The sequence below is a fragment of the Melospiza melodia genome, chromosome 22 (genome assembly GCF_035770615.1).
Source record: "Melospiza melodia melodia isolate bMelMel2 chromosome 22, bMelMel2.pri, whole genome shotgun sequence".
NCBI lineage: Eukaryota > Metazoa > Chordata > Aves > Passeriformes > Passerellidae > Melospiza > Melospiza melodia.
In genome coordinates, this window is record NC_086215.1 from 9,082,746 (window position 1) to 9,110,650 (window position 27,905).

The window sequence follows — 27,905 nt, forward strand, 5'->3', positions numbered from 1 at the left end:
TTGGCGCTGTTCAAATCTTGACCTAAAGAGCCGAGGCAGCACTGCTTGGTGTTGTGTGTGGGTATAAATCTGGAGTAACTGTGTGGTAGAGCTATTCCAGGGTTATGCTCATCACTGGGTGCACACTGTGGTTGAGGAGGGTGGAATCCCTTAGGTCCTGTTTGTGCCTTTGAGCAGTGTGTAGCTGTAGCCTTAGTGCAGGAAGGGCAGAGGAGTTCCTGAACTCTTCACCTCTGGAGACCAAGAGTTCAAATTCAGTTTGAGTCCCCTGTGAAGTGAGTTTGGCAGTCTCAGCCTGGTTGTTCTGTGGGACACATTTCCTTACTCTGAAGCCATGGTCTGGTTGGTGCATCCGTTCACCTGTCTCAGGGCTGTGTAGAGCTGAAGGAGCAGCCAAGGGCTGCTGCAGGTCAGGCCCAACTCCTTTGCAGTTAACCAGGATGGTGATTTGACAAAGGGACGTGGTCTTGCTGGTTTTTGGGATGTTTTTCCTCGGTGGTGCTGGGTCGGAGTCCGGGGCTTTAACACATTTCGTGCTTTGCATAGCAGGGATTTAAAGGCAGCCAGGGGGATAGTGGCATTGACTTGAGCGCGGAGTCTCGGGAATCCTCCGCGACCTCCTCTCAGCGCAGCTCTCCATATGGCACCCTCAAACCAGAGGAGATGAATGGGGCTGGCCTGGTGGACTCAAAGCCTGACTGCCAGAAGGAGCAAGTGCAGAAGCAAACTGATAAAAAGGTAATCTGGATTCGCAGCCAAGCCAGAGCGCAGAGTGAGAGACGTTGTGAAGTGGTTGTTGTTGTTGTTCTTGATAGCATTTTTAAGGCTTGAGGTTGGGTTATTTGGTCTTTGTGTCTCAGCCTCTCTGCTTTCCTGTTAAGGATTCAGATCAAGGCTCAGGACAGAACAAGGAACACAAGCCCGGACCCATCGGCAACGAACGCTCCCTGAAAAACAGAAAGGGTTCGGAGGGAACGGAACGGCTGGAAGGGAATATTCCCCCTGTTAATGGGGTGGAAATTCACGTGGATTCTGTACTTCCTGTGCCACCCATTGAATTTGGAGTAAATCCTAAAGTGAGGATTGAATTTAATTTTATCTTCTTGGTGATTTGATCTTGTTGAGGGTTGAAAAGTGGTTTGAGGCAGAAGGATTATTTAGAGGAAGCTCCAGCTGTAGGTTTGCCTTAGATTTCATTACTGGCACAGACCAGACCACTCAGGATGCCCTGGCAAACATTTAGTGTCCACTTGGAAGTACTGTCCCAAGGACCAGCTGGGGTGGTAACAGAGGTGAGGGACAAAATCATGGCCAAGCTTTTGTGTGTCTCTGGGGGTTGCCTGCTGCTGAGTGCTGAGAAGTGTTTTCTGTTTGCAGCAAGGCTTACTGGAGATCAGTCTTTAGTTTGTAGTGTCATAATTCAGGCTAGAGTCATGAACCATGAAAAGCAGAGGGGTGGCCCATGGACCTGGATTTAAATTTTATGTGTTTTGTTTTTTCAGGACTCTGACTTCAGCTTGCCACCTGGTTCTGCCTCTGGCACTGCAGCTAACCCTGTCACCAAATTGCAGGATGCCTTGGCCAGTAATGTAAGTATTTTTTTCTTTTGGCATTGATTCATTGGAGATACTCCTTAGATAAACCTCAGATGTTTGTGAAGAGAGGAAGCATGTCTGCATCTGACTTCATATTTTATGTTTAGGCAGCACATGTCACTGAAATCCAAAATGGAAATGTCATGAAACTGTGGTACAATGAGTGTGACAAACACAGAAATGATGTAGAGAGCAACTTCATTATCATTGTGATCTGTGTAAAGCCATCTCTGAGATGGCCACTCTTTTCCTCTGAGACACACAAGTATTGGACATGGCCATGGTCCAGATGGTGACATCTTTAGACCCAGACTGCCCAGCTTCCTGAGAAGGTTTCACCTGTCACAGCAAGGCAGAGAACTGTAACATGGTGGTCAGACCTTTTTGGAGGTTTCCCAGCTTATTCCAGCCCTCTGGGGATTTCATTATTTTCTGTGCAAGAGCACACTGAAAGCCCAGCTGGTAGCTCCGCTGTAGACAGCAATGTGAGACACACACAAAGCTGCTTTTGAAATGTCTTCAAGTTTGTAGGCTGTCTGGTTTTGATTTTGGAGACTTGTCTTATAGGGTGTTTCTTTTCAGAAACAGGTTTTGTCTGAAACTTAGGTAGTTTCTAAGTATGGTACAGGAAGGAGAACTCTTGTGCAAATGGAAGTTATTGGATCAAACTGATGTTTAAGAGGAAGCTGATATAGTTCAGCATAGAGGGATGTCTTTGCACATAACCAAAGCCTCCTTTATTGCAAGAGCAGAATGGACCCTAGGTGAATGTGGCACTTGGCTCATGCAGTACCACCAGGGACTGAATTCTTTGATGTGCGCTTACTGGAGCTGCCCAGCTGCACCTCTGTCAGCCTTGGTGGCTCACACCATTCTCCTCAGAGTTCACAAATATTCACCTGTTATGACTCTCCCCTCAGGCAGGGTTAACACAGTCCATTCCCATCCTGCGAAGGGATCATCACCTCCAGCGCTGCATCGGCCTGAACCCCATGTCCTTCCCCACTGCTGACCTTACTCTTAAGGTAAGGAAGATGAAGGGGTGTGGATACCACATCTGTGGGGAGATCACTCTGAAGGTGTGTGGATACCACTTCTCTGTGGGGAAATCTTTCCCAGAGTATTCTGTTAGGTATTGCTAAACTTTATTTAACTTTTGTAAAACTTGTGCATATGTGCTCTTCACCATGAGTGCAGGGGTGTGTGTTTTAAGTCCTGAATGCAGGAAGTCCTTGCCAGTTGTAGAATCAAGTGCAACAGAGCTTTCCTATTTCTGTACTGGGCAAGGTGGCTGCTCAGGGATCCTGGGAAGCCTGGTGGTGTAAAGAGAGGGAAAAACCAAACAAAACTCACCCAAGTGTACAAACAAGAACAACAAAACTAAATAAACCAAACCAAACCCCACCTCCATCCCAAGCCCAAGAACCTCAGCAAATACCAAGGGGTTTGAGTATTTGTGAAGGGTTCTTGTTCATTAGAAATTGTTGTAGAATCCCCTGACCTCAGACCTGTCAGCTTTCCACTATGTCTAGAGTGCAGGGGATTTGGGCTCACAGGACACAGATGAGCAACTATGGGCTTTGGTAATGTCCTCCCCATTTGAACTGTCTGTAGTTATTGTTCTTTGTTTCCATAGATGGAGTCTGCTCGTAAAGCTTGGGAAAACTCTCCGAGTTTACCAGAACAGAACTCCCCAGGAGGTGCAGGCTCAGGCATCCAGCCTCCTTCCAGTGTTGGAGCTTCCAACGGTGTCAGCTACAGCTCTTTTGGTGGAGTTTCTATGCCTCCCATGCCTGTGGCATCTGTAGCACCTTCTGCATCTATTCCAGGTACCTGCAAACTGCAGCAGCATTTGCATTGTCTGATTGTTACCTGGGAGCCATCCTCTGGTTCTGTAGATGAGAGCATGGTGAGAAGAGCTTCTGTGTAGAGTAACTGGCTGGCTGGTGTTTGACAGATCCTTAACAACCCAGGCAAGGCAGAAAGAGGGACTGTCTCCCCACTTTAAAGAATGTCACTGGTGAAAGCTTAATACAAAGACAGCTTTCCCTGTGTAGTGACAAGTGTCTGATGTCTGAATAGATCTTGCTTACCCTTTACTGTGTGCCCAGTAGAATAGAAGGAAAGAGACCTCTGGCTGAGAGGCTTCAACAGTACCAATATCATTATCAGCCATTCCTCTGCTTGTTTTGCCTTTGAAGCCACAGATTCTGAGCACTTTTTGCTTTTAGCAAAACAGCAACTGGCTTGTAGCTCACAGAACTCTGGGAAGGGGGGAAGGTGTTGCTGCCTTTTAGTTAAAGGAAAAGCTTAACTCAGTCATGTTAGTGTGTGTAATTAGGGAGAGTGTCTGGAAAGAGGAAATGTATTGGGATTCTCTCCATGGGATGACTCTTGGGTCCCAGAGGGCTTCTCATGTATGCACTCTCTTTCTCATGTCTCAGTTCAGGAACAGAATGAAATGTGTAGTGACTCTGTTGTTAGCTTTCACTTGGTGAACAGATGGTTCCAAGTCAGGTGATTTCCTTCCTCACCCACCCTAATCTTGCTGCTTAATCCTGTGGTTCACATCTGCACAAAAGCACAGGAGTGGCACAGCAGTTACTAATTGGTGCCACCCTTGGGGTGAATGTGGCTTTTACATCTTATGTGTCAAGGCCTTAAACACTGTGTTTGCTCTTTCTGTCTGTCTGAGCTGCAAAGATGAGATGATTGCAGAGCAGGTTGCTGGCATTTAGTTCAGAGTACAGGTTACCAACTTCTGAGCTGCTAGTGTCTGATTCTTTTGTGGAGGTGGGAAACCTGGGTTTACATTTAGCCTCTGACAGGAAGATATGATTAATTCTCAGCAATCCTGCTACTGCTGATGTTGGTATGCGGATTTAGGAGCTTTACAGACACTTTCTGAATGGGTGCTATATTTGTGTTAACTTGCTGAGAGGTGGGAAATAGTCTTGACCTGCAGATCTGCAGTCTGCTGTGGCTGCATCTCCCCTGTACCTTGAATTGACAGCCTGCCTTTTGTGATGTCCAGGTAACCATATTCCACCCCTGTACCTGGATGGGCACGTGTTTGCAAGTCAGCCCCGCCTGGTCCCTCAGACGATACCTCAGCAGCAGAGCTACCAACAGGTAAGGGAGCAGCACAGCTTGCACGTGGTGTTTCAGGGATTCTTCATGGTGGCACTTAAGAAACAAGGAGTAATTTTTCACTTTCATAGCCCAAAGGAGCTTAGATGGGGCTCCCTTTAGGTTCCTTGAATGCTGCTTCCCAGTGGGTGTCAGAGGTTAGTGGAACTGAAGGGAGGGAATTGAGGAGTTTTCCCCTTCTGTACCAGTGCCCTTGGAGTGGTTTTAACTGAAACAGATGCTGAGGCCTGAGTGAGATGAAGTGACTTTCAGTGAATTCCCCAGCCAGTCAATAGTAATGAGTAACTTCATTAGTACATTGGGTGTTGATAGGGCTGGGGAGAGCTCTTTCAAGGTGGAGTACAGGCAGGTGAGAGCTGGGATTGTCACTGCCTGCTGTGTGTGAGGAGCATGTTGGTTCCCTCATGTCCATCAAATGCCTCTTGCAGGCATCAACCTCTGGGTGCCTGGGCAGTTTGTTCCCAGTGTGTGCTGCTGTTCTGGGGAATGATGCAGGGCTGGGTGACAGCCCAGTGTAGGTAATTGTCACTGCAGATTGACTCATGCAGGAAATGGATGGGTTTCTAACAGCCCTGGAGAGTTTCTGGCTCCTCTTGTACCTCTCAGTCATATTAATTTCTTCTGCAGGCTGCTGCTGCTCAACAGATTCCCATTTCCCTCCACACATCCTTACAGGCCCAAGCTCAGCTTGGACTGAGGGGTGGTCTGCCTGTGTCCCAGTCCCAGGAGATGTACAGCTCCATACAGCCCTTCAGGTAACTGCTTCCTGTTCTCCTTTCCTTGTGGCTTGCTCTCTTATGTTCCTGATGTTTGAGTACATTGGTCAGATACCTCACGCTCATCTTCCCTTTCCCCTTTGTTCAAATGCTGTTTCCTTCCCCTAATAACAGTGCCAGTGTAGGGAGCATGAGACTGAAAAATCTGAATTAGTAGTTAGTGCCTTAAAAGCCTGAACACTGAGGTTTAAACAAACAACCCTTCTTATTTGCTAGAGCTGTTGGAATCTTTAACTTCTGATTTTTTCCTGCTTTGCAAAACTGCTGCAGACTTTAGGTAACCTGAATCCTCCCTTAATTGCTAATGCACAGGTTGTTTTGTGGGATATTGAAACATAAATATCAGATACTACACAACATTGTTCTGTTGAATATTCTGGCAACACAAGGATGTGGTTGTAAAAGCTTAAGAATGGAAGTAAAAAAATCCTGGTAACTAAAATGGAAAGTGGCATCACAGTTTATTTCTAAGCTGTCAGTTTAGTTGTCTGACAACTGATGGCAGGCCAGATACGGTTTGGCAGGGTGTGCTTGTACAGTCTCCAAAGGCTTTGTGCATCATGACTGAAGCATGTTTTTTTCCTGCAGGTCTCAGGTGTACATGCACCCCAGTCTGTCCCAGCCCAGCACCATGGTCCTGACAGGAGGCACTGCTCTGAAGCCTCCATATTCCGCCTTCCCAGGCATGCAGCCCTTGGAGGTGGTGAAAACCCAGTCTGGGTCCCCCTATCAGCCCATGAACGGAAGCCAGGCACTGGTTTATGAGGGGCAAATAAACCAGGCTGGTATGGGAGCCTCCCAGATGATGGACTCTCAGCTCACACAGGTTAGGAGCAGGACTGGCGAGCCACTCCTTTGGTCCAGGCTAATTCACAGCCACATGTTTCTGAGGATGGGTTGTAACATGTCTGTCTGAACTAAACTCTTTGTAAAGAGGCGGAAGATTTCCCCGAGACACTGTTCTGTGAACCATGGTTTCACATATGCAGCACCTTATTTAATGAGATGGTTGCTCATACCTTGTCTGTCCCTGCTGAGACGTCATTTTGTCACTTGGAAGTCAGACCTTCCAGTGCTGCATGCATAGGAGGCCATGATGCAATGGTTGTCCTAAAAGCACCTCTTCTGAGAGCCAAATCCCAGTCATCTCTCCCAGCACCTCAGCTTCCAGGGCAACTAGGAACTTGTATTAAAGGCTCACCTGTCTTCTCAGTTCATTTGTCGTCCAAGTCTTATTTACAGCTTCAGCTGATCTGTTTGGCAGACTCCTAACAGGAATTTCAATGTGTGAAAATGTTTTAATAAAGCATGGTTCACATAAAAACATTGAATTCTACTGTGACCATAGCTGTGTTTGTGGGCATGTGCTCTGATTCTCTGGAGAAATTTGATAATTTTATTAAACTCATCTTACGTTTATCTTGTGCAACTTGTTAAGGTTTATTTTTTGTTTCAGAGGGATTTTTATGTTGTGGCTGACGTAAAGAGTTAATCCTGAAAGTAACTTAGGTGAGGAAAATACAGAGAACACTGGCAAATGAAATATTTGAAGAAATGCTTTATCCATCATGAGCAAGTAACTTGGTTTCTTTTGCCAGCCTTAGATTGGTTTATTTATTTATTCTAAAATGTTGATAGAACCTCCCAAATCCAGCAATTGTGAGAAAATCAGAGGGAACAGAGGGTGCCTCAGCCCTGAGCTACAGTATTTTTTTGTAATTGCTCTTAATTCTATCCATCATTGGTTTGAAGCTCACTGTGAAACATGGAACTGAGGTCTCCATCGCTTTCTCTGGAGGTCCAGTCCTCAGAATGTTTTGGTGTAAGAGTGTAGGAGATTTTCAAAGGTGAAAACAAAGCACCTGACACTGCACTGACACTGCCATTGTATGAAGGGAAAACAGACCCATGAAGTGACCATGAGGAAGGAAGACTGGAGAACTGGGCTGTAGGAATGGAGAACAGCCCCCATCCACGGGCAGTTAGGTTAACTTGATGGCATGTTAAAAACCCAGCTGATCAGAGTGTTGGCAGCACTGCCAGAACATCCATTTCAGTGTGAAAGTCCCTCTGTTGCAGTCATTTGCGTTTATTCCGTGCCAGACCGCGCTGTTTGGGAGCTTCCTTTTGGCAAGGCTGTGCTTTCAGGGTATTGGGAGGCAGCATGTCAAACACGAGACTGTTACTGCCTTTAAGGTAACTACATGTCCTTGTCACACAGCTGACAATGCCTGTGCCTGGCTCCCAGCTGCCTCTGCCCCGCTACGGCTCTGGCCAGCAGCCCCTGCTTCTGCCACAGTCCATCCAGCTTCCCCAGGGGCAAAACCTGCCTGTAGGAGCTCCCCGAAGAATCCTCCCTCCTGGATCCCAGCCTTCTGTTCTTGCTGCCAGCAGGGAGGTAAGGATTAACTCCTGGTGCTGCTCATGGCATTCAGTAACCCCTCCTGCGTTGAAGTTTGACTCCTTGCTTTTTAAAGGGGAGAATGGCTTGTTTGGGATCCTTAAATATCCGAGCCAAGGATTGCTGTTAAAATGAAGGAACCCATTTCCCCTCATCTACAAAGTGCAAGCCAGCAGTTTTCAGGTTTTTGCTGCTGGTCATCATTCTGTTTCCAGGGAGCCACATCCTGCCTTGATCCAGTTTGGAGTCTCCAGTTTTATTACATGTTTACACAGGTTTCCCCAGAGTGCTTGAGGGGTGGTGAGCTCCAGACACAGTTGGAATACTGCCCAGATATTTCACTCTGTTGTGAAGCTTGTCCATTTGAGTAGGTATATTAATGTCATGTCTGGTTTGATGGATTCATATCATAAGTTTGTCTTACTCTAGGGGAGAGAGAGCACAGCAATTAACTTCCAGGTTCTGTATTTGCTTGTGCTGCTGGCTTGGTGCTTTAATACAAACAGATTATTTCACTTACAAGCCTCACTTTCTTCACCTGAAAAATATTTCTTCTTTAATGGGCATGATGGGGAGAAGGGCAAACATTTGGCTTGAGTTTTTATATGAAGTAATGCGCGATTTGTGAATGCAAAGATGATACTCTCTCTCACTCATTTTCCTCTGTAGTCCTCCCAGATGGAAATGAAAGGGTTTCATTTCTCCGATGGTAAACAGAGCATGTCCTCCGGAGGGTCAGTCCCGTCCCCACACACGTACAGGTGAGACCTCCACGCAGCTCGGGCTCCTTAGGATGGGAGAGAAACGTGGTGCACCCATCATCCTTGCACGAGATCACCTGGCTTTTCATGTCTAGAACGTGCTCACCTCAGTCCAAGCACTTGTGTCTAAATGCATGGTCATGGCTTTCATCCTGGGTGTGGGCCAGTGTGTGTACCTGACCTGGTGCTTTGTGGGAAGTGCATGAAGTTCCTTGTTCACTGAATCTCAGAGACACGTTGGAATTGGTGTGTGCTTTTGTTCCTTGTGAAGATGGGAAATCGGAGGATCATTGAATAAATGTTTTTGGTCCTGAAGATGGGAGTGTTCATGTCTAGACACATCAGGTCATCGAGGCTTTTGCAAGACTAATTTATTGGTTTTTTACTCCTAACCGACCCGTGTGTTGTCATTTGGACTGTGGAGCTCACTGATCTGCACAGCACAGACTCGTGCCCTGTCTATTGCTGCTTTGCTGTCTTTTTTTTTTCTTTCACACATGAATAAGGCTCTCATTCCATTGTAGAATTTACTCCATGAATGTTGTCGACTCTTCGATTTCCAGGCCTAGCTCTGCCAGCCCCAGCGGGAAGCCGTCGGGACCAGCAGTGAGCATGGGCTCTGTGCAAGGACACTACGTCCAGCAGGTAGTGTACCTGAGTTCTTTGTACAGCCCAAAAATACCTCTCTGCTACACTGTTGTGCTTGTGCCTTGGGCTGCAGAGAAGAGGCAGAAAGGGCTGTGTAACTGAAGCTCCATGTGGGAGTTGTTTTCCCTTGGGTAGGTGGGTGTTTTATTGAGTCCAGGAGTAATTCTGTGTGATTTGAAAGTCAGGAGAGATTAGTTATAAGTTACTTGCATTGCCAAATACACGAAACACTGAGATCCTTAAATGTGAAGTGTTACAGGAGCAAATTCAATGTCCTGCATGAATGATGGTCACAGTTTGCTTGTTCTGCCTGCCTAGAGGTGTCTGTCCTAGCTAATGCTTTGGTTTTTGTGTCACAAGGCAAAGCAGCGGGTGGATGATAACAAAGCCAGTCTGGGAGCAGTGAAGCTGCAGGAAACAGCCTCCACAAACCAGATGAAGCCAGTGCGCACAGGAGCGATCAAACCTCAGGCAGTCAAAGTGGAGGAGAGCAAGGCCTAGGAGCACCTGATGCCTGCCTGGTCCTGCTGCCTGAGAGGCACCACAGCTTAGACTGGACCCCACTGGATCTCCTGAAAATCTCACCAGATCTATCCCCACCCCACACTGACTGACTACAGCAACATCATTCAAGCCCCTCTCCCAACAAAGCAGTTTGAAACAGTGGATATGACATTGACCTGCTTGCTTTAAAACAAACCAATCATGTGACTTTTAAGTGGCTTTAGCCATTTTTTTTTTATTTTCCCCCCTCCCCGTGCCCCATCCACAGGTAGCTGTGATTGCTCACTTGGCAAAGCCCGTCCTTCTCCTTCCCTACTTCTGTCTCAGCAGAGTGGCAACTGGGGGAGAGGGGTTTAGTTTGAGGTTTTTCATTTTAAAGGCAGCTGAGGTTTTTACAAAAAAGCTGTATCTTTGTTTATAGCAGAACTTTTATATGTTCTCTCATTCCCCCCCTTCTTTCTGCTTTCCTCATTCCTTTCAGAAAAGAATTCCCTTCAGCTAAAATGGTGTTCTGACAAAACTCTGCTTAGTTTTGTATATGGTTCTGTGCTATGTTGAGAGTTCGAGTTTGTTTGGGTGTATTTCCCCAGATGATTTAGCCTTTCAGACTATTTGATTAAAAAACACAGGACAGATAGGACATCTGTTAATTTTTCAGTATTTTTGTTTTAAGCTAGAGGCAGTGCTTGCAGTAGGAGGAAATGTGTACTAAGGATATGTAGTACATCAGTGCATAAATCCTGAAACTTGCACCACTTCAACACAGCTTTGGGGTGCTTTGTGCACAACAAAATTTAGCGTTTTCATTTTAAGGAAAAAAAACTGAAACCACCAGATTTCTGTTGCAAGCTCATACAGGTCTAGGTGTTAAATTTTTCCTTTTTGTGCGTTTCGGATTTTTTTTAGTGACTGCAAAACACTCGCCAAAATGTAAATCATAGATTTACGAAGTGTAACGTTTGTTAGGAAGAAAAAAATTCTCACAGCACATGGGTCAGAAGAGTTGGCTAGAGCCAACGGGTCTGTATGGACTACTTTTTGTAGTTGTGATGCTCTCTCATGCTCCCTGCCTTGGCTGCTTGAATTCTTCGTGTCTCCTGAGACTTGTCCTATATTGTGTTCACCCTCGGGGCTGCTCTCCTAAGCTTTGCTCTTTTCCCTGAGTCTTGCTTTCTATTCCTCTATTCCATGGCCTTTTGTAAAATTTGCATAGAGATACATTGGTAAGGGAGCCCCTCTGCAAGGCACACTTGGAACCTCCTGGTTTGGGTTGGAAGCTCATGGTTCCTGAGGCAGATTGGAAAAATCCTTCTCCTCTCCTTCCCCAGGTGAACAGCAAAGGGTTCTTTACTCTGATGCAGTTGCATATAGTGTGTGTACAGCATCGTCACCTCACCACTCCTCTCCAGTATTTGATGATCTACACAAGGAAGATCCCAGTGGGAGAGGTTGGGTTTTATTTCTTTGGCTGTTTGGTTTTGGTTTATGTGAGTGTGCGTGTGTGTGCGTGTGTTACGTAGATTTTTTTAGGACGGACCTAAAAGTTCCTGAAAGGACTTGGGAGTCTTTCACCTGATGGTAGTCTAAAGTAAAAACTACTTTCAGCTAACTTGGTTTGTGTTGTTTAGCTCTTTCAAAATGTAAAGTAGGCTGGTCACTCTGAAGTGAGGGACAGAACCGTTTTTGGAGATGGTGGCTTGCTCACGGGCTGTGTGTCAGCCTCTGCTGGGTGGCAGAAAGTCATTTGGTGGTGGTTCCAAAGAAGATATTTTGAACAAAGAATGTATTGGGGAAGGGATCTGAAAGGTGTTCTTGTTTCTTTGTTTGCTCCCCCCCCCCCGCCCTTTCTGGAAAAAGATCCTTTGTAACTTTCTAAGGATGCATTTGAAGTTTTAAGCTAGGCATAAATATGATTTTTATACAGTAGCTTTAAAGAGCTTAGAAACCTAAACTAACTTAGGCATAGTAATGTCCCCTCTCCATAGGTGTCCCCATGGAACATGGCAGAGAACCCGAAGGGAAAGGGATAGGATGGTACTTTAAGAAAAAATAAGAGCTCTTTTTTTCTTAGGTTTTATGGATTTTAATTTCAGAGCAGAGTGTGCCAGCATCTCTCTAGCATCCTCCTTAAAGTACAGGGTTTGAGATTTAGTGACAAATATTTCCCCAACCTTCAGGCATCTCCCAGATCTGCATCCTCATCTGCTAGTCCTGCTCCCAGTGTTTTCCAAAGATTGCACCTCCAGTAAGTCATCCCACCCTTGTTTCTGTTTTCTCCCTTGAAATACCATTAACAGCAGAATTGTTTGTTTGGGATTTTTTTTTATTATCCTTCTGCCCAGCTGGCCCTAGCTAATACAAGCCCAGAATCTAACTAATGGCTAAAGAGACTTACCTGAGCCCTTCTCATCTCTTCCCTACTCTAGACACACTACTTCAGCTTTACAAAGACACTAACCTCCTTCCTCCCACCTGTGTGACTTCAAAATGGTCAAACATGTGGGAGAAACTGGGTTATTGCAAGATCCAAGTTACTGCAGTCCCTCTGGTGTACATGCCATCAGAACTACAAAACTTCCTGTTGAAAAAGGTCACCCTTGTTTCTCTTTTAATCCCTCCATTCCTTCCCCCAACAGAATAAAACACTAGAATTTATTTATACGTATTTGATGTTGTAGGTCTAGGTGAAAAAGTAATTGTTTCACTGCTCTATTTATATATTATGTCTGAATTATTCTGTGCAGGAAAGGCCAAGAAATGCATGTGAGCTTCATTCCATTTCTCAACTTTGCGTGACTGTCAGCTGCAGTTGGCAAGACTCTCTCTCACTTAGTGGAGTTTTGTGTGATGGAAAGCAGTTTTAGAGCCCAAATTTCTACGGTGCAATATCCTTCTCTGGCATATATTTTTGCTTGTTTGTTTGTTTGTTTGTTTAAAGCTAGTCCAAGGTTAGTGCAGTTTGTGGTGCTCTGGAGTTCAAAAGGAAAAGCCTCTGATCCTCAAAGGAGCAGAAAAGCCAAGGGAGCTGGAATGGTGATAAAAATCCAGCATGGAGAGGAGGATGGAGATGCACAGAAGGGATCAGTACAGTTACAGAAGGTCCTTCTGCTTGCTGTCTGCACTGTTGAAGAGTTGATTTATTGCTGATTTACTCATTTGTGAGTTGCTTTTGCTTTGACTGGAAGTCAGCTACCAAATCTGCTGGGAAAGGTGCAGGGTGCAGTGGGAGGGAAAGGTGGAGCCCCTTTGCAGCAGGAATGTTGAGAGGCTGAGTGCTGCTCTTGTTCAGCAGAGGGTCTGAAGCTCCTGTGTGATCAGTGCCCTGCCATGGCCAGCAGCTCCAGTCCGTGCTGCTGCCCTCACCCCTTTTGCTGTAGCTCTTCATTTAAAAACAAATCAACGTTCAAGTCTGGAAATTAAAAAAAAAAAAAAAGGAATAAAAAGGCACTCCAGCATATTTTAAAAGGCAAGCAGCACAGTCGCCAGTGGCACAGGTCTTGCTGTTGATGTCCCATAGCTTGCTTCTGGCTGTGCCAGCATCTCTGGATGTGTTTGCTGCCCCTTGCACTCCCGTGTGTGGTGTTCGCTCAGAGCCACTCACTCCATCCACACCTTCCTGGCAGGAATGCTGCAAAGCCACAAGCTGCCCTGTGCTTGCTGTGTATTTAGAGATAAGTATTCCAAATGAGCTGAGTGTTTTTGCTGTCTCTCACCTCTTGGCTACACCAGTCACGTTGCAGCCAGCACCCCTGCATGCCAGGACCTCCTTCTGTTGCATTTTCTTAACCCTCCCTTTTGCTCCAGGCTGGTTAAGCACAGGTTAATTCCTTGTAGCACTGGTTATTTTTTTATTCAGCAACCCAGTTTCTTCATAAGAAAGTTGCATTTGTGAATAAAATTTAATTTACAACAACCACCAGCGTGCTTAGTTGTGGCACATGGACAGAAAAGTTGCATTTTGCCGAAAAAAGAGACAGTAGAGTCCAGCTATTTTTGTTGTTTATTTGAATCCAAAGACCACCAGGTTTTCCAGTGGCCATAGACACTCCCTTGGGTTTAGTGGCTTGTTCTGGCTGCTCCAGATGTCCTTGACTGTCCCCAGGAATCACAGCTGCAGCAGTGAGGCGCTCACCCCTTAGCATGTCTTAGGCATTGTCCTTAGCTGGAATCCTCCCTCTGGTTCTGTAGGAATTGCATTTGTTGTTTCTCAAGGGGATACTGTCCTCCTTAAAGCTTTTAACTTCATGACCTGTATAGTAAATTTTTTTTGGCCTTTCCTCTCTTTGTCTTTTCATGTAGACCAGATATTTGAAAGGGCAGACGATGGATAATTGTGTAATGTGCAACCTGTTTATATTTTTTGGAAACTTTAACTTGGACCGGAATTCGAATCACGGCATCACCAGGCCAGTTGCGGCACACTCTTTATTGCCCTTCTCCTCGTTTCAGTACCTATTGTTTCTCCTTTCAAATATGTGATTGTATTAGCTCTTTCCATATGAAAGAATTCTCCTTATTTAAATAAAAAAAAATTAAAAAAAATAAAGCAGATTATGCTTTTCTCAAATTCCCCAGTCCCTTGTCTGGTTCTTTTAGTTAATAATAATTAAAAAAAAAACAAATCCAAAACAAAAAAAACCCACCCAAACAAAACACCCACCCACCCCAAAAAAAAATTTTGAAAAAGAACAATAACAAAAAAAAAAAAAAAAAAAAAAGGAAAAAAAAAAAGCAACCCGATTATGACCGTGATGCTGGCGGGTCCCTCACAGCCGCCATGTCTGGGAGGCCGGGCCTGCTCCCACATGCGGCGTTGCCATGGCAGCACTTCCTGGTTCCGCCCCCGTGCGGATGCGTGCGTCTGACGTCACATCCGGTAACGGCAGGTAGGGGCGGGTGGAGCGCGGCGCGAGGGAAGGCCACGCCCCCGGCGCCGTGTGGGGCCGTGTGGGGCCGGGGGTCCCGGTTCTGATCCCGATCCCGGTTCTGGGCTTGGTCCCGGTCTTAATCCTGATCCTGCTCACGATCCCAGTCCTAGTCCCGATCCTAATTCCGGCCCTAGTGCTGGTTCTGGCCGTGCTCCCGGTCCCGCTGGTCACTCGCTCCCTTCACTCCCGTAGAGCTGAGGGGAGTGGGCGAGGCCCTGGCGGGGCTGGGGTTGGTGCTCCTCTGCCCCCCAAAAACGCCTAAGAGAGGATCGGGGGCTGGATCCAGGGTGGGTGGTGGGGCTCGGTGTCTCTCTGAGGGCCACCTGAAGGGTCAGAGATGCCACCCGAGAGCCTAAAGGGGGCACAGGGCGGGGTGGGGGCGCTTGCCCTGCTGCCCCCTCATGAGGGGTGCGGAGGTTTGAGTGCTGCTCACCTGCCCTGGGCCCCGCTGTACCGCAGGGCCTCCATCAGGGGCTCCCGGGCTCGCAGGGCGTGCGAGGGGGTGACAGAGCCCGGGTGGGGGCACAGCTCTGCCCTGGTTCCTGCAAACCTCAGCTCCACGCAGCGCTTGTGTTCTGTAGGCACAGAGAAACCAGGCCAGTGGCACGGCTCTGGATGCTGGTGATGTGCTCACATCTCGCTTTGTTCTCCCCTGATCAAAGCCTCGCTGATGGATTTGTTCTGGTAACTTTCCGTTGTGTTGAGGTGAGGAGGCACGGCACGGATTCTCTGCTATTGTCTGACCTGGCTTTTAGCACTTCTGCTTAAACAGCACCTGTACCTGTGCTCCAGTAACAGCACCAGTAACCATGCAGAGGGCGTTTGGGGGATTTGCTCCTCCCTTCCCCAATCCCAAAGAAATACCTCCATTTGTAAGGAAGTAATTTTTTTTTTTTTTTTAAGCTACCTGGGCTCTAAATAGCTCAGTTAGTGCGGTCATCTGGTGCCTGAGCACATGGGTTGTCCATAGTAGCATCAGAATTTGGGCTGTGAGGTTTGCTTTGCTCAAAGCAGAATACAGGCTGGAGAATGAAGCTGCTGTGTTTCTGCAGAACCAGTGTAAGAATAAACAAGGTTTCTAGCTTACTACTGCAGGCAGAAGCAGGGCAGATGAAAAGTGTGTCAGTTCAGTAACTTTATTTTTACAGCTAGTCCTGTAGGTAGAATAGAAACACAAAAACATAAAAAGCAAGAGAATTTTGGGAATTTAATTACCATGAGCTGCCTGTAGCAGAAATCAGGCTTGATGCTTTCTGTGAGCCAAAAGGTGACTGCTGTTCTCTTCTGCTCTCCAAGGTACAGACAAACCTCTGACAGGATGCTGGGATTTCTGAAGGAGCCAGTTGTGGTCACTGCAAAGATCAACGTGAGCCTTGTGGCACTGACTGTGATGGGATTGATGAGTCGTCTCTGGGGGCTTTGCTATCCACGGGCTGTGGTGTGAGTAATGAGTTTCTTTTATTCCTGAATGACACAGACTTGTTTTTCAGACATTTGTGAGCAAGAATGCAGGAGCAGAAGAGCACAGCCTGACTGATGTCAGCCTCTGTAAATCATAGAAACACAAAATCCCAGACTGGTTTGGGTTGGAAGGGATCTTAAAGCTCATCTTATTCTGCCCCCTGCCGTGGACAGGGACACCTTCCGCTATCCCAGGTGCTCCAGCCTGGCCTTGGGCACTTCCAGGGGATCCAGGGGCAGCCACAACTTCTCTGGGCACCCTGTGCCAGGGCCTGCCCACCCTCACAGGGAAGAATTCTTTCCTAAAATTCATCTCAACCCACTCTCTGTCAGGGTGAAGCCATTCCTGCTTGTGCTGCCATCCAGGCTCTTACAGTCTCAGCCCATCTTTCCTGTAGGCTCCCTTCAGGCACCACAAAGCCACAATTAGGCCTTCTCCTTTCCAGGCTGAACAATGCCAATACAGTGATAATCTTTCCCTAATTAAAATCCCTGAGGAAAGCCTCAGTGCTTCCTTGCATTCTTAGCTCTCTACCAACAAACTGATGTTTGCTTTCTGAGTATCCCTGCAGGGTCATTGCTGTTAGATTTGACACTTTTCTGCCTCTGGTGTTTCAGTTTTGATGAAGTTTATTACGGCCAGTTTGTTTCCCTCTACATGAAGAGGATCTTCTTTGTGGATGACAGTGGCCCACCCTTTGGCCACATGCTGCTGGCCTTGGGAGGTAGGATCTCCTGGGACTGGGGAGTGCCTGTTGCTTGTTGCTGTGGAAGAGAGAGGTGCTGGTTAGAAATGATAGAAATGAATCATTAAATCCACTTTGAGGAGAAAGCACAAAGCAAATGAGAGCCTGATGCAGAGAGAATTGAGTTTTCCTTTATTTAGGATTGTTAGGGGGCTGTTGCATGAATAAAGGAGGGATGATGAAGCCATGTATCCATCACCTCACTTTATCCAATCCTCTCTCTTGGATTTTTTCCATCACCTCTCTTTATCCAATCCTTTGTACAGTGACCAGAATCCAATCCTTTGGATAAAGAGAAAAGTAAGATGAGAACTGCTAGTGCAAGAAATAGCCTCAGTTCCTTTCTGTACAACATCAAAGTGTCTGTATGGGATTAAATATACATCTGACTTTGTCACTGAGAATCCCTTGTTCCCAATTTATAGTCTTTGTGCCTCTGCACATTCTCAAGTATTGCTGCAGACAGAACAGTATCAAAGAGGACCCTTTTGGGAAAGAGGGCCTTCATGCAAGGAGAAGCTGTGTGTTTGGGAAATGGTTCCCAATTTAGCACCAGGTTTTATATGTGCTTTGAGGCTGGAAATTCTCTTGTTTGTGTTGTAGGTTACTTAGGAGGATTTGATGGAAACTTCCTATGGAACAGAATTGGAGCTGGTGAGAGTTGTTTTTAACTGTGTCATTCTTTAGAGAAAAGAAGCAGAATTTCAGCAACTGACAGATTCCTTTTGCTTGTCTAGTGGAAATAACACTTTCCCACCACCTTCACTTGTCTTTTTAAACAAGTCTTCTGCAGGTCTCTAGCACAAGTTAAAAGCACTGTGAACTCATAGCACAGGCTTTCTAAATCAGCTAAAACATTTAAGCAATACAAGATGGACAAATCAGTGCAAATAGGAGTTAGATTTCTCTAACAATCAAGAAATTCTGTGTTGGTCTGTCCTCTCTGCATTGTGTCTCCAGCCTGGTGGATCACTGGTTGCTGTGTTGTGTTTCAGAGTACAGCATCAATGTTCCTGTGTGGTCCCTGCGACTCCTGCCAGCCCTGGCTGGTGCTCTCTGTGTGCCTTTGGCCTACCAGATTTTGGCTGAACTGCATTTCTCCCACTCTGCTGCACTTGGAGCTGCTCTTCTGATTCTCTTAGGTGAGATTGTTCAACATGTTCTTCATACATGGGGAGAAGAGTTCCTTTTCCCCTTAGGAATGTTTAGGGTTATGTCACTATAGGACACAAAAGAACACAAGCTCACACTGCTGTTCTCAAGGTGAAGAAAAAAGAGAAGTTTATTTTCTGACTCTAACATGTATAGTTTTCTAAAAGTGACAGCGGATTGGAGGGTGACAGTGACACCTCTCCAATGACACTGGTCAAACTAACAGTCTATCAACTCTTTCCTCTTCCATAAAGGAATGCAAAACAATGAGTTATTTACAAAAAGTGTGTGAGAAAGTTCACTACAAGAATGTCAACATAAGAAAACTTAGAAAATTTTAAAAAACCAAAGTAATAGGGTGGAGTAGCACCTCCCCAGGAAATATGAGCAACAGATCAGCCCTGGCCTGTGCCAGTCTGTGCTGAGCCTCCCTGGTCTCCTCCATCCTCACAGCCCTGCAGCAGGCTGCCCTTCTGGGCTTTATAAAAGTTATTTTCAATATTAACCAAAGCAGGCAGCCTTAGCAGCCTCACAGGAAACCACATTTCTTGTATTCAAGGGGGCCTGAACTCCCTTCCTCAGAGGTTTACAGGGTGAGTTACAACATTCTGGCATTTAACAGCAGGACAACTCAACTTAGAGTCAGAGCTCATCAGATTTCTTCAAATCCAAACTGCAGCAAACCAGCCTGTGTCCTTAGCACTGTGGTTTGACACTGTTCTGGTGTGTACAACTAGCTGGTTTTGTTTTCTCTGAGGGGCTGCTGGCAGCTGCCTCAAAGGGAAAAAGCCTCTCAGCAGCTCTTTAGCTGATAAGAGAAACCTCTCCTACCCACCAGCTTCTCTGATTCTGCCTCATTGCAGCTCCCCTTCCTGCAGATCTGTTGTGGTGCTCATTGCTTGCTGTGCTTGCTGCCTGGACTCTCTGCTTTGAGCAGCACCTCTGCATTTCCCAGCACTGATTTTCTTTGCTTTGTAGGAAGTGCAGCAGCTTTATCAGCCTCCTGATAACTTCACTGCTTGCCCACCTCTTTGTCTTGGAAGCAGTTATGTCCATGTAATTTGCTCCTGCTGGAAAGTTTTTGTCCCTCTAAACCCAGCACTTGCCCATTACAGCCAGCAGGAGCTGTCTGTCCCTAAAAAGGAAGGTCCTTTTGTTGAATAACAGTGTGATTGTCTGAGGTGGCACTTGCCTGTAGACAAGTTTATCTATTTTTGTTTCTGTCTCCCTTTTCCAACAGAAAACTCTCTGATCACTCAATCAAGGTTCATGCTTCTGGAATCAATATTGATTTTTTTTATCCTGCTTGCAGTTTTGTCCTACCTGAAGTTCTACAATTTGCAAAAGCACAGGTAAAGCTGGATTGTCTCCCACATGGAGATATTGTCATGGTGACATTTTTTGGCACAAACTGTGTTTTTCTATGCCTCTTAATCATTCTGAAACTCACTTCACCTGTCTGTAAAATCCAATGCTTCACCCTCTCATATGGCTGCCCCAGAATTTTTCTATTGAGCAGTGTTAAGGACTGCTTTTACTGCTTGCAGGGTTGTCTTTTTTAATTTTAAAATAGAAATAAAATCTCTTGGGAGCATTTCTTTGCCTACCCAGACTTTTTACTGGAAGGTTTCCTTGTGTGCACAGAAACACTAATGATAACAGGTCACTTAATTCTCCTTTGTGAGTGTTTACAGGCACTGAATTTAGAGATATTTGTCTCTTTTGTTCTCTGATCCTTGCAGAGGATGAACTAATCCTTAATAAAGTAAAATTAATGTTAAATTGAGCCTAGCAAGTGATTTAATACATTTATCTTTTAAGTTCCTTCTCTGGAAGCTGGTGGTTTTGGCTCCTGCTGACTGGAGTAGCCTGTTCTTGTGCAGTTGGGTAAGTGATGGTGTCTTACCTGGACTTTAATGCCTGCTGTTGAAGAGAATGTTAGAATATTTAGGTAATTGTGTGGTTTTTTAACCATGTTCATTTTTATGCACTTTCAGAGTGAAATATATGGGCCTGTTTACCTATATGCTGCTCTTGGCCACTGCAGGACTCCACTTCTGGCACATCATAGGAGACCAGAACTTGTCAAATGTATGTAGCACAGCATGCAAAATATATTATTTGTCACTTTTCATTGCAGAAGCCTTTGAAGCCCACAGATAACAGTGCAGTCTGTAGCTGGCTTTTGTCTAAAATTCCTTGTCTGGAAACCCTCCTGTCATAGCACAGCTCCCAGCTCAGTTGCTGGGGAAGATGGAATTAAGTTTAACAAAAATATGTGTGTGTGAGTGTCTTTTCTGCTGTTTTCCATGTCTTGGTGATGTGTGACTCAGAACATGCACTTGTCTCACACACTCCTGCCAGCTCCACTTCAGATCCTTGTCCACAAAGTCACAGCTGAATGAGAGCAGTGGGGAAAACTTAGAAAAGACAAACAAATAAAGTTAAGTGCTCTGGAATTTTTTATATCTAGAGCATGAAAGAAGTGAGCTTTCTCTGTTTTTCCAGGTTTCCTTGCTGTGCCATTTTCTGGCCCGGGGTCTGGCCCTCATCATCATCCCCATGGGGCTCTACCTCTCCTTCTTCTACGTTCACTTGGCTTTGCTCTATCGCTCTGGGCCTCACGACCAGATCATGACAAGTGCTTTCCAAGCCAGCTTAGAGGTAAAGGAAATGTGGTCTTGAACTGATTTATTAGAGACAAGAGGGGAGAATGTTCACTATTTGTTTAATCCTGTTCCTTTGATCCTGCAGATTTTGCCCCTTTTATGTCATTTAACTATTTTGCTGCTGTAGTACTGCTTTAAGGTGAAGCAATAATGACTGAAATCCTAATAACAGATGAAAACCTTTTCCCAGTGAAGCAAGAAAAATAGATTCACTCTTCTGCTGAAGGTTTGTCCCTTCCTGCAGGAAACTCCACAGAAGTAGATACAGTACTGGACTCTCACATGGTGACATACTATAGGAGTATGTCTTTTAGAACGTGGCTTTGGGATATTTCCTGAGACCTTGTGGATTTTTAGGTGTCGGTGTATTTAATATCTATTGAGTATGGTGCTGCAAGACTTGATTTTAGTAGATAAAACCAAATGAGAAGACACTGTGTGAAGATACTTCTGTGTTGAACTGGGATGTGACTCAATGGAATTTAAACAGCCTCTGGTTTTTTCTTCTCCTTTGTACTTCCCCTGTCCTTGCCCTTCTCAGGGAGGGCTGGCTCGAATCACCCAGGGTCAGCCCTTAGAGGTGGCCTATGGCTCCCAGATCACCCTGAGGAACGTGCTGGGCAAGCCCATGCAGTGCTGGCTCCACTCCCACACCAACACTTACCCCATCAGGTGAGGAGTCTGCCTGGGTCTCTGTGGGGAGGGTCAGCTCTGCTTCTCCACCTGCCAGTCCAACTGTAGCAGTTTGGGTGCTGGCAGTGTTTTCACTGATCCTTCAGAGTCCCTGTGCTCTGTAGGGGGTGATCAGTGATGTGGTGCTGGTTTGTGCTGCTGGCACTGGTGAGCACAGAGCTGTGCCTTTACACCTCTGGGGGGTTTTGTTACTCCCTGTGCAGGTATGAGAATGGCAGAGGGAGTTCCCATCAGCAGCAGGTGACCTGCTATCCCTTCAAGGATGTCAACAACTGGTGGATTGTCAAAGATCCTGGAATGTGAGTATGCAAGAGATTTAAATTCAACCTATATGCTTCAAAACCCAACCAGGGCTTGGATTGGATTGGACATAACTCTTCTCTGCTTATGGGTGCAGAAGCCTGGTGTGATCTGAGCAAGTGATTGCAGCTCTTTGCACAATCCTTCTCAATGTAGTAAAAACATTACTGAGGACTCTAAAATCCTGTTTGAACTGCTCCTGCCAGAACATGGGCTGTGCTGTGCACAATTGGGACTTGAAAGACTCACAAGTCCACTGGAGATTCTTCAGGTGTTTTGCATGAAAGGGAAGCTCTGCTTTTTGAAGTGTGAGCCATGGTGTTAGAGTGTCTTGATGAGTTTTATCAAACTTGAATAAGTCTCAGAAAAGAGTAGAAAACACTTTTGAAAAATGAGTAGTTCTTTGTGTTAGAAGTGTGGAATGAGCTGTGAGATCTGCCACGTAGGAAGGATTCCAAGTGGTGCGTGTACCTGGGGCCTGGTTTGTGCTGAAGAGTTTTGCCATTGTCACTGTCAGTGCAGAGCAGGACTCTCTGTCCTTGTTTTGTCAGTAAAAGCCTTTGAGTGACATAATTCCATACTGATCAAAAAGTTGCTTTGTAGGTTTGTTATGTTGTTCTACGAACTGTAGAAAGAGTCCTATCAGAAGGACTGTGTGCCATTAAAAGTCATATCCACGTTGGGAAAGTTTGTCCGTGGTGCAAACCTTTCAAGTAGGGACTCTAACAGAACCACAGACCCCAAATATATTAAAATTCTTCAAACTCAGAGGACTCCTATGAGCATTGGAGGATGTGAAGTTCTTCTATGGAACAGTAAAATATAGGCAGCAGTTCAGTGAATTGCAGTTCCCCCTTGCCATGGCCCTGTCCAGAGGCCAGGTGAGAGTTTATATGGTGTTAAAGCCATTGATGTCTCCTATAATTCTGCCAAAGTGACATCTGCTGTCGTGCAGCACCCATCAGACTCAGTGAAGCACTCAGTGATTCACACGAGCCACCAAACAGCTGTGTGACAGTAACAACCTTAATTCACTCCTGACTGACCTGGATTCAGAGCACTGACCTAATGCCTGGAGTGTCAGTATCCCATTACTGATCCTCTGACTCATTCTGCCCTTAACTCACCTTTCCCTTGATAAGCTTTGCTTCCATTCTGGTACAACCTATATATTGCTTTAATTTCTCATTTTCTTACCCAAATTTCTGTCCACACCTGCAGCTTCTTGACCTAACAACTTGGTCATGACAAGGTTGTGGTCTATATAAAGATGTTTGTAATTGAACCATTTCCAGTTTAACCATTTGCTGTTGGGTGTCTCTCCCCAGGCAGCAGCTGGTGGTGAGTAACCCCCCCCGGCCCGTCAGGCACGGGCACATCGTGCAGCTGGTCCATGGCATCACAACTCGCTACCTCAACACGTGAGTCCTTTCCTCCTGCTCTGCTCTGCCCTGCCAAGCCTGCTGCCTCATTCTGCTGGCTTGGCTCTCAGAATAACCACTCGGTGACCTTGCATTCAGATATGCCACAAACTGCCTGTTATTTGTGGATTTTTACACCAGTGTGCCTTGGAGGGACCTCGTGTGGTTAGTGCCATATGCCATCCCCGTGGCCCAGAGCAAGGATGCTGTGTGCTTATTTATTTTTTCTGATTGACTTGGCAGTGGGATTTGATCCTAATCACAAACTTCTTAATAGTTGCTTACTGCTTCTGTTCTTCCCTACTAGTGGCCTTTAGAGGAGTTCATAGTTGTTCACATTTCATGGTAGTTCTGCAAATTCCTAAATAGAGTCCCCTCTATCAGTCTTCATCCTCACCCTTTCATTGCCCCCACTCTGGACAGGTGCAGGAATTCAGCATTTTGTGTGACTTAACCCAAATCCAAGTGCACTGACTTTGATGGCATGCTCCTACCTGAAGGATGTGTTAGCAGGATGTGCTGGAGAACCTGGTGTGCTGTGGCTGTTTGCCAGATTCCTTCCTGTTTTGAAAGCCTGCAGTATGAAGTTGCCTCCTGAGTGCTTCCCAAAGGGCATCTGTGTGTACTTGAATATCACTCAGATTAGGAAGGGGGTTGTTCTGAGCTTGGGTTTTTGCTATGTCCCTTCCAAATCTAATTTGTTCATTATTGGAAACCCCAGTGAACAGCGTCTCTGTTTGTCACAATCAGTGCTTGTTCTTCAGCCTGGCATCACAGGCATCTGCATTGGCTTCCTCTGAGCCTGTTCCTGGCAGCTCTTGCTTGTGGGGAATGCTCTCTCTCAGAGTAAACAGTGCTATCCCAATAAATGAGTTACTTTTTGCTTTATTACTGAATCCAGTCTAAGCCAATTCCATATGGGTTTGCTTTTTATATGTATTTAGGAAATGGTAATAGAGGACCTTCCTTTATTTGTCTTCTAGGCATGATGTTGCTGCTCCTCTTAGCCCTCACTCCCAAGAAGTTTCCTGCTATATTGATTATAACATCTCCATGCCAGCACAGAACCTCTGGAGAGTGGTGAGTGGTCAGAGGGAGGGGAGGAGCTGATCATGCTCCAGCAGAAACAGCTGAGACAACGTGGATCAAAATCATCTTTCTGTTGTAGGAAATTGTAAATCGTGAGTCTGACACGGACGTGTGGAAGACAATTCTGTCAGAAGTGAGGTTTGTTCACGTGAACACCTCTGCAGTGCTAAAGGCAAGTGAGTTATGTTCATTTGCCTGTAGCTTTTGCTTCATGCAGTTCTTGTACTCTCAAAAACTCTGCTCCAAAATGGCTACACCACTATAACGAATAACCAAGTAAGTAAATTAAAAAGGAAATAATTGCTCAGTGTGACAAAAGAGCATGTTTTGGGTTGTCACACTGGTACTCCATCCCTCTCTTATCAAAGGTGTCCTGCTTCTCCAGAGGCTGTGACCACTCTACACTCAGCTTCTTATAAACTGATGCTGTGTCTATGTGCCTGTGAGAGCAGCTGGAATAATTAAGGATCTTTTTCTTCACAAAGTTTGCCAGAATCACTGATTTTATGGCTGTAGCATTTATTGAGATTTTTTTTTTATGGTGACCATATTTTCTAGCAGTCCCTTGCTGTCATCCAGTGCTCAAGCAGAATTTCTTCCATGCTGCAGTTCAGATTGGTAGAACTTTCAGTTTACAAGTTCACTGTTGTCCTTCTCTTTTAGCTCAGTGGAGCATCTCTGCCTGAGTGGGGATACCGGCAGCTGGAGGTGGTGGGAGAGAAGCTGTCCAAAGGCTACCACCAGAGCATGCTGTGGAATGTGGAAGAGCACAGATATGGCAAAAGTATGTCTCAGCCATGTTCCTGCAGCAGGTTTCACTTCATGGTGGTGGGAAGGTGGTACTGTGTGTGTTTGTTCTACCATGGTGTCAGAATCCTTACAAAGTCCCTTCAGGTGCTGTTGCAGTTGGGTGATGTATTGGAGAAGGGCTCCTGGGAGAGTGAGGAGCCTGTGTGCTCTCTCCCCTTTCTGCCTGTTATGTGGTTATTTCTGAGCTTTGCTGTTTTCTTCCAGGCCAAGAGCAAAAAGAGAGGGAAGTGGAACTTCACTCCCCCACACAGATGGACATCAGTAAAAACCTCAGTTTCATGGCAAAATTCACAGAATTGCAGGTGAGTGTCTTGTTATCCCCTTCATTTTTCCTTCTGCTGCAGAGCAGGAACCTCGGCATTTCTGCAGACTCTGAGCCTGAGAATTCATTGTTTAATCCTTGCTGATAGTTTGGCTTCATCACTGTAAAAAAATGTTTCTGAATGCACTTATAAGGGCATTAAAGACCTGGGCTGTCCAGTAATAAATACCCAAGTGATTGTGTAACAGAAAAGGGGGAGGAAAATTGGTTGGGCACCCAGAAGCTGCCTGAAACTGAACTGTAATATGTGGTAAGTGCAGTGAGTAGTGTTGATGCCCCTTACTATATTTGTAGAAATCCATTAAGGAAAGTGCATTATTTAATAACAAAATTTTAAAATTGTATTGATCAGTATCCGTATGAAATATGTAAAATATTTCTCCACTCCCAGCTTAGGAACTTAGCATCTTACATCTGGAGCTGTTCACCCATGCCTGCTGTCCCACCTGTTGTTCCAATGCTGAATCCTTCTGCTTACCTTTTTTTTTTTCTCTAGTGGAAAATACTGACATTAAAAAATGAAGACACAGAACATAAGTACAGTTCCTCTGCCCTGGACTGGATCACCATGGACACCAATATTGCCTACTGGCTCCACCCCTCTTCGGGGGTAAGTACAAGAGGCAGAAGTAGCTGTGAAGCTTTTGAGAAAGCAGAACAGCTCAGATGTGAGCCCCAGGAGCAGGAGTCAGAGCAGGGCTGCAGCTCAGAGCCAAGGACTTTCCCTGTATTAATATATTTTCCATGAGGGGTGTGTTATTTGTTTTAGCATGAGATACAGCTTTGACAGTAGTTGCTTTTAATTAAATCATGTTTGCTTGTGCCTTTTTTTTAAAGGTAAATTGCAGTTTAATAGTTTCCATTATTGAATTTCATTTAGAAGATGAGTTCATCTCCAATAGCATCCTTTAAATGCTTTCCATTACACAAGAGTCCTAAAGCAGCAAAGTTTATCAACCAGCTTTGTTCCAGGTTACTAGGCAGGCTCGTTCTGGAGCTTAATTTAGCAAGTTTGTGTAGGTAATATTTAAACTTACCTAAAAGAACCACAGCATGTTCCTGCTTCTGGCATAGACCCTCATGTATCCTGCAGGCCCAGATCCACCTCCTTGGGAATGTTGCCACCTGGGCTTCAGCTAATGCTGCTGCTCTGCTGTACCTGTGTCTGTCCCTGTGGTACTTGCTGCGGCGGAGGAGGAGGATCTACGACATCCCTGAAGGTCTGGCTGCACTCTGTGTGTGTCCAGGTGGAGCCTTGTGCCTTGCTCTGCTCTCAGGTGCCATCTCCTGTCTCCTGCAGATGCCTGGCAGCTCTGGATGGCAGCAGGAGGCATCTGTGGTGGAGGCTGGGCTGTAAATTACCTGCCTTTCTTCCTGATGGAGAAAACACTTTTCCTGTACCACTACCTGCCTGCTGTCACATTCCAGATTCTCCTGATTCCTGTGGTACTGCAGCATCTCAGTGATCACCTCTGCAGGTATTTGGCTCAGCAGAATAGTTCTCTTGAACAGGACTGGCACAGCTCTTTCTCCAGGGCTGCTGCAGGGAAAGCAGTGATTTTCCAGCAGTGATTTTTCCAGCAGTGGCCAAACTCTGTCATTTGCCTTTAGGGAAGCTAGGCACAGATCTTTTGGATGAAGTGTTTGGCCAGCCTTGATGTAACCTGAGTGCTCTTTCCCTGTCTGATCCCAGATCTGTGCTGCTCAAGAGCATGTTCAGTGCCCTGGTTGTGGCCTGGTTCTCCTGGGTGTACTTTGTGTACTGCACCTTCAGCCCCCTGACCTACGGGCAGCCCGCGCTGGCGCCCGCGGAGCTCAGGGCCCTGCGCTGGAAGGACACCTGGAACATCCTGATCAGAAAGCAGTGACCACTCCAGCCTGGCTGCAGCAAGGGAAACACTTGTGCAAAGCCAAGAATTTATTGTTAGTATCATGGAAATCTTAACAGTCGCTTCAGGTATTTGGTAGTAGTCCTGATCTAATGATTACAGGAGGAAATAAAGGAATGCTGTTACAGAAAGGGGCTCAGCAGTAATACAGCTGTTCTGAGCACAGTTGCCAGTTTCTGCCCTTCTTACATTCACCCCTCACTGCCCCTCAGGGTGTGAAGGTTGCTGCCTTCAGTCAACAGCATCCCAGCTCCTTTGCTGGGCAGAGCTGCAAGAATTTCTTCTCTTTCCTGGAAATACTGTGGTGGTTTCTTCCTTCTGGCACTACATTGCACTTAGGGCCATTCCATGTGTTTTCTATCACTGTGGTCTGCAATCCCATTATATGCTTACTATAAATGGACTCTTTCCAACACATCTGACACTTTTTTCTGTTTTCTTTGTTGTGCCTGAAACCTGGGTTTTCCCTCTCTAAAGCTGTTCATCTTTAACAATCAGTAACTGGCCCTGCAGACTTACAGCATCATTCCATGACTCCACTCCTCAACAATGCATTATTTGCCCCCAACTTCCAATGCTCTGCTATCATT

At 45.8% G+C, this 27,905-nt stretch overlaps 2 protein-coding genes across 7 annotated transcripts in view; both read left to right on the top strand.

The window, feature by feature from the left end:
- Window positions 1–14,402, top strand: part of PRRC2B (proline rich coiled-coil 2B) — a 46,165-nt gene extending 31,763 nt beyond the window's left edge. For 3 of the 5 annotated variants that reach the window (XM_063174401.1, XM_063174399.1, XM_063174402.1), the window contains exons 21-32: window positions 547–738; window positions 882–1,076; window positions 1,503–1,589; window positions 2,516–2,620; window positions 3,232–3,424; window positions 4,630–4,727; window positions 5,373–5,500; window positions 6,110–6,347; window positions 7,743–7,919; window positions 8,592–8,683; window positions 9,208–9,328; window positions 9,692–14,402. In XM_063174401.1, the coding sequence (XP_063030471.1) occupies window positions 547–738; window positions 882–1,076; window positions 1,503–1,589; window positions 2,516–2,620; window positions 3,232–3,424; window positions 4,630–4,727; window positions 5,373–5,500; window positions 6,110–6,347; window positions 7,743–7,919; window positions 8,592–8,683; window positions 9,208–9,328; window positions 9,692–9,832 (1,767 nt within the window). In that variant the 3' untranslated portion in view covers window positions 9,833–14,402. The remainder of the gene's footprint in view (window positions 1–546; window positions 739–881; window positions 1,077–1,502; window positions 1,590–2,515; window positions 2,621–3,231; window positions 3,425–4,629; window positions 4,728–5,372; window positions 5,501–6,109; window positions 6,348–7,742; window positions 7,920–8,591; window positions 8,684–9,207; window positions 9,329–9,691) is intronic. The other 2 variants (XM_063174404.1, XM_063174403.1) reach the window with 2 other exon arrangements.
- A 275-nt stretch (window positions 14,403–14,677) lies between these two features.
- On the top strand, window positions 14,678–27,732 carry POMT1 (protein O-mannosyltransferase 1). Of its 2 annotated transcripts, none has more exons than XM_063174477.1 (21): window positions 14,678–14,721; window positions 15,345–15,468; window positions 16,060–16,203; window positions 16,843–16,949; window positions 17,574–17,624; window positions 17,966–18,112; window positions 19,363–19,474; window positions 19,944–20,009; window positions 20,120–20,213; window positions 20,631–20,786; window positions 21,333–21,463; window positions 21,688–21,783; window positions 23,113–23,205; window positions 24,189–24,285; window positions 24,374–24,466; window positions 24,958–25,078; window positions 25,309–25,406; window positions 25,923–26,036; window positions 26,520–26,646; window positions 26,727–26,904; window positions 27,120–27,732. In XM_063174477.1, the coding sequence occupies exons 3-21, from the start codon at window positions 16,082–16,084 to the stop codon at window positions 27,292–27,294; spliced, it is 2,178 nt and encodes a 725-aa protein (XP_063030547.1). In that variant the 5' UTR covers window positions 14,678–14,721; window positions 15,345–15,468; window positions 16,060–16,081; the 3' UTR covers window positions 27,295–27,732. The 2 variants fall into 2 exon arrangements, with proteins under 2 accessions (XP_063030547.1, XP_063030548.1); XM_063174478.1 differs by lacking the exon at window positions 14,678–14,721 and adding an exon at window positions 14,899–15,050.
- The last annotated feature ends 173 nt before the right edge of the window (window positions 27,733–27,905 follow it).